Here is a 4,725-nt window from a genome sequence, read left to right on the forward strand (position 1 = left end):
GAAAGGGCAAGGTGGGACCCCCAAACTGAGCATGAGGGTCCTGGGGAGTGGGGGGATGATGTGGAAGGAGGAGAGAGAGGGGGGAAAAAGTGGGGTTTGGGACCCCTAAACTGATCTGGGAGGGGCTGGGGATTGAGGACCATGGAAAAGTGGAAAGAACAGGGAGAAGGGTGGAAAAGGGGGGGTGGTCTGGTGGGTCAGGCAGTCCCATGAGGGTCTTTGGGCACAGAAGGCTGGGAAAGGGGGGCGGCCCCTGAGTTCCCAACTGACTGTGGGGTGCTGGGGCTGCTGGATCCAATCTCAGCCTTGGGTTATGCCAACAGTTTCAGCTGAGAGGAATTACAGAGGTGGGACTGAACCAGGGCTTTAATGATGACAAGTCCAATCTATTGATAGAAATGAATTATTTAGAGTTACAAATGATCAGACAAGACTTTCATCAGAATTATTTACTGCACAATAGAAACACTAAAACTACCAGTAGGACAGCATAACATCGGACAGTGCTCTACACTAAAGCAATTGTTGAAGCAATTCTACTCAAGCTGGCACCAAAGCAAGAATTATGAATTAAAGAGGGATGGAACTCCCCCAGACCAACAATCGTGGGGAGATCTCTGCTCTCAGCCTCCAGTAGTGACCTTGGGGGTTCCCCAGCCAAGGCAGGAATCTCCACACACCCCCCAAGAAGGGTTCTGTTGGCACAACCTGCCCCCGGGAAAGGGGACTGGCCCTTTGTGGTAGAAAGGGATGGACTGACAGTCACTGGACTCCAGGGGTTGCCTCACCATCAGGGGGTCATTCGGGGTGGGAGCAGCGGCCAAAGCTCTTCCCGCAGTCGGGGCACTCGTGGGGCTTCTCTTACTGGTGGGTCCGTTGGTGGGAGGTCAAGGAAAAGCTCCTTGAGAAGCTCTTCCCACACTCCCCACACTTGTAGGGCCTCTCCCCTGTGTGGATGCGCCAGTGCCTGATAAGGTGGGAGTTGCATTTGAAGCCCTTCCCGCAGTCGGTGCAGCGGAAGGGCCTCTCATCTGTGTGTGTCCGCTCATGCACGAGGAGAGTCGAGCTGCGCTGAAACCTCTTCCCACATTCCAAGCACTTGTAGGGCCGCTCCCCAGTGTGGACGCGCTGGTGGCTGAAAAGGTTGGAGCTGGTCCTGAAGCTCTTCCCACAATCTTGACATGTGTAGGGCCGTTCTCCAGTGTGGATGTGCTGGTGTTTAAGGAGGTCGGAGCTGTCCCTGAAGCTCTTCCCACATTCCCCACACTCGTATGGCCATTCCCCAGTATGGATGTGCTGGTGTCGGATCAGGGAGGAACTCTGCCTGAAGCTCTTCCCACATTCCCTACACGTGTAGGGCCGTTCCCCAGTGTGGATGTGCTGGTGTTTAAGGAGGTCGGAGCTGCCCCTGAAGCTCTTCCCACATTCCAAGCACCTGAAGGGCTTCTCCCTGCTGGGAGGCTGCTCAGGGACCACCAGCTCCGAGCTCCGGCTCAAGCTCCAGTCGCCTTCCCGGCACAGGCCGGGTCTTTCCTCCTCAGAGCTCCCTGGGCTGGCTTTGCAGCCCCTCCTCCGGGGGTATCTCCGGGCCTTTTCCTCCCCCCTTCCTTCCTGCGCCGGGGAGCCCTTCAAAACGGCCTCTCCCACCAGGCTCTGCCGGGGGGATTTGTCCTCCGTGCTCTCCGTCCTCAGCTCGGGGCCTGGGGCAGGAAGGAAGAAGGACAGGCAGGGGATTTGCCTCTGGCCCAGAGGGAAGGTCAAGGACATCCCCCCAAATTTGGCCTCCACAGGCACCACAAGACAGGGGTAAAGGGGCACTGACTTCCTCCTCACCTGCCTGGGGGGCCCGCAGCAACTTCCTCTTCCTTGTAGCCTCCTCCTTCATCCACCCAAACTTTGGGAAGGACAAATCCTGTGGGGGGAAACAAGGGCTGAGTGCCTTACCTTTGGGGTTCCTCCTGCCCAAGTCCATCTCTAGAACTCATCGGGCATCCTGGGACCATAAAAACCTCCAAAACACCAAGATTTAGCCCAGAAAAACCCAAACCACCAAGATTCAGGCAAAAACTTTTCAGAAATAGCAAGAAGATTCCCACATCCCAAACTGCAAAAAGTCGAGAATCAGGTTAAATATATACCCAGTTCTGAAGATTAGCCCAAAAAAATCTCTCCCAAAATATCCCCCTCTCTGGTCTCTCTCCTCTGGGGTTCAGAGGGTCCCCCCTGTCTGGGATGTTGGGGGTCCCACTTAGCGATGTTGGGAGTGCTGGTCGTCCCAAGGGTCCCTTCTCCTCTGACTCTCACCTTTGGGGTGCCACCTTCCCAGACATTCCCCCTTGAAACGAGAGCAAGGCCTAAAGAATTACCTGAAATATCTTGCTCAGATGAGAGAAGCCCCCAATACCTGCTCTGCCTAAATTGCTAAAGAAAAATTTGTTCTATTCCCTTCCTTGGACCTGATCTAAAGAAGGCTGGAAACATTCTACAATGGGTCTGCAGGCCAGAAATTAAGGCAAAGTCAGCCAAGGGAGACATTTGAATAGGAGAAATAGGCCTAAAACCAAGGCTCTCTCCAAGCTTCAGTGACTGGGGCAAAGACAATGGAAAGTTAGAGGGGTCACACTGAGGAAGACTGCAGAGACCCCAGCCCCGATGATGAAGAAAGGGGGATGAACCCCCAGAACTGAGGGCCAAGAAAAGCTCCACCCCAAGCTCCGCCTGAGCTCTGCCTGTCCTCCAGCTATTGTCAACATGAAGGATTAGATGTTGCAATCAAATGAATATGGATGTAAGATGTTGTAATCATAGAAGTTACACTGTATAAATTACCCTGTTTTGTACCCTTTGAGCAAGAGCTTTGTGGTGCCAACCCTGACTGCTCCCGACATCCACAAATAAACACCTTTGCTGCTCATAAGACCAAAAGCTTCTGGGCACTTTCTTTACTGCATTTCTCAGATTCATCTGGAGAGCAGATTGTGCCCCAGGGATGGGATTGCAGAGGGGCCCTCAGGTCCCCAGGGTGAAGCAGTAAACAGCGAAAGACATAAAAGGCCCCCTACCCAAGGATTTCAGGGGGAGTGTCCTGCAGGGAGGGGACAGTGTCAGCCTACCAGGGCTGGGCTGGCAAGTGGGAGGCTGCTCCAGGTGTCTGCAAGAGGCCTCGTGCTCTGCTTGGCCTCATCCATGGCTGGGACCAACACCCCGTCCTCGTGGCCAGCGGCTCTTTCCTGCCCCAGCCAAGAGGTTCCCGGCCCCCCAGAGCTCCCCTGACCCTGTCCCTGCTCCTCCCTGCAGGCTCCGTGGCCGGGCACACTTTGTGTTCCTGGGGGCCACCAGCTCAGCAGCTGCAGCCGCTCCAATCAGCGCCCGCAGCTCTGCAGCAAAGCCCCAGCTCACCTGGCACACAGGGCATGGACACAGCACCTTCTCGCTGCTGGGCACTCCCAGATCAGCCTCTTCCCCACCACGGGGCTCTCCTGCCTCAGCACCACCTCTGCCTTCCACTTCTTCTCAGGGCCACCTCAGGGCCAGCTCTGGGCTCACCTCCAGGCCATTGCTCAGGGACACCTCAGGGCCTGCTCTCCAGCACAGGAACCTGCAGGGAGGGCAGATGATGTGCAAGCCCAGGGGGGCCTGCTTGCACTGGCCTGGGGGCTTCTTTCTCCTGCCACAACCACCCCAGAACTTCTCCTGCTTTTCTAACCCCACATCTTTGCAGACTGCCCTTGTCTCTCTGTCTGCACAGACACATCTATCCCCTGTGGACAGAGCCTCCAGCATGTGCTGCCCTGGCAATGGCACCCAGAGAATCCCAGAATCAGCCGGCTCGGAAAAGACCTCCCAGATCATCAAGTGCACCCCTTGAACCAACCCTGCCGTGGTTCCCAGACCGGGGCACGGATGCCCAGGGGAGGGGCTTTGGGGATGAGGGCTCTCCCAGTACAGCCCAGTGCCCCCTCAGTGCCCTCCCAGTACAGCCCAGTGCCCCCAGTACAGCCCAGTGTGTTCCTGTCCCAGGGTGCTGGGTGATCGCTCTTTGTGGGGTTTGATTGGGATTTTGGGCGCTTTGGGGGCCTCTGGGTGCATTTGGGGGAGTTAAAACAGGTCTTGGGAGCATCGGGGGGTCAAAGGGAACTGAGGGGGGGAGGTAATTAAAGGAAAAATGGGGGTTAGGGGACATTTAGGGGGCCTTATTGGGCCTGGGGGGGACAGAAGGGGCAGCACCACAAGCAGGTGAGTCCTGAGACCCCCATGGTGTCCCCAAGAACCTCCTGGTGTCTTCAATTTCCCATCTGGCACCCCAAGACCCCCTGGTGTCTCCAGTGTCCCCAGGGCCTCCCCATAGCCCCAGTTCCCCCCTTGACATCCCCCATTCCACTGTCCCCAAACCCCTCCCCACTGTCCCAAAACCCCATCTCTGATGTCCCCAACCCTCCACCTCCCCCAGAAGGCCCTCCTGGACCCTCTCACCTCCAAAATAGCCTCGTCCCCCCACGCTCACAGAAAGGTCAAGGGCATCTGGGGACACACTGGGGACACTTGGGGGGCACTGGGTGATTACTGGGGGATACTGTGACACACTTGGGGGTAACCAGGGGGCACTGGGAGGGACTGAGGCGTTATTGAGGGATGCTGGGAGGGTGCTGGGAGGGACTGGGTGATTACTGGGTGATTACCAGGGCAAAAAGGGAGACACTGGGAGGTTACTGGGCCATACTGGGG

At 56.7% G+C, this 4,725-nt stretch overlaps 1 protein-coding gene across 1 annotated transcript; it reads right to left on the minus strand.

Annotated features, from left to right (window-relative positions):
* Window positions 1–434: 434 nt before the first annotated feature.
* LOC126642843 (zinc finger protein 239-like) lies at window positions 435–4,158 on the minus strand. The gene is made up of 3 exons (XM_050320806.1): window positions 3,400–4,158; window positions 1,834–1,912; window positions 435–1,700 (listed from the first exon to the last, which is right to left on the minus strand). Exons 2-3 carry the CDS (start codon window positions 1,883–1,885, stop codon window positions 862–864), a joined length of 891 nt encoding a protein of 296 aa, XP_050176763.1. The 5' UTR covers window positions 1,886–1,912; window positions 3,400–4,158; the 3' UTR covers window positions 435–861.
* Window positions 4,159–4,725: the final 567 nt, after the last annotated feature.

The sequence above is a fragment of the Myiozetetes cayanensis genome, unplaced genomic scaffold, assembly GCF_022539395.1.
Source record: "Myiozetetes cayanensis isolate MyiCay16 unplaced genomic scaffold, myiCay2020 scf254, whole genome shotgun sequence".
NCBI lineage: Eukaryota > Metazoa > Chordata > Aves > Passeriformes > Tyrannidae > Myiozetetes > Myiozetetes cayanensis.

Bases quoted from the DNA above. Each gene is read 5' to 3' on its own strand.
- LOC126642843 (XM_050320806.1), bottom strand. From the start codon at position 1,885: ATGAAGGAGGAGGCTACAAGGAAGAGGAAGTTGCTGCGGGCCCCCCAG. The intron at 1,701-1,833 runs GTGAGGAGGAAG...TTCCTGCCCCAG, and splicing joins GCTGCGGGCCCCCCAGGCAG to GCCCCGAGCTGAGGACGGAG.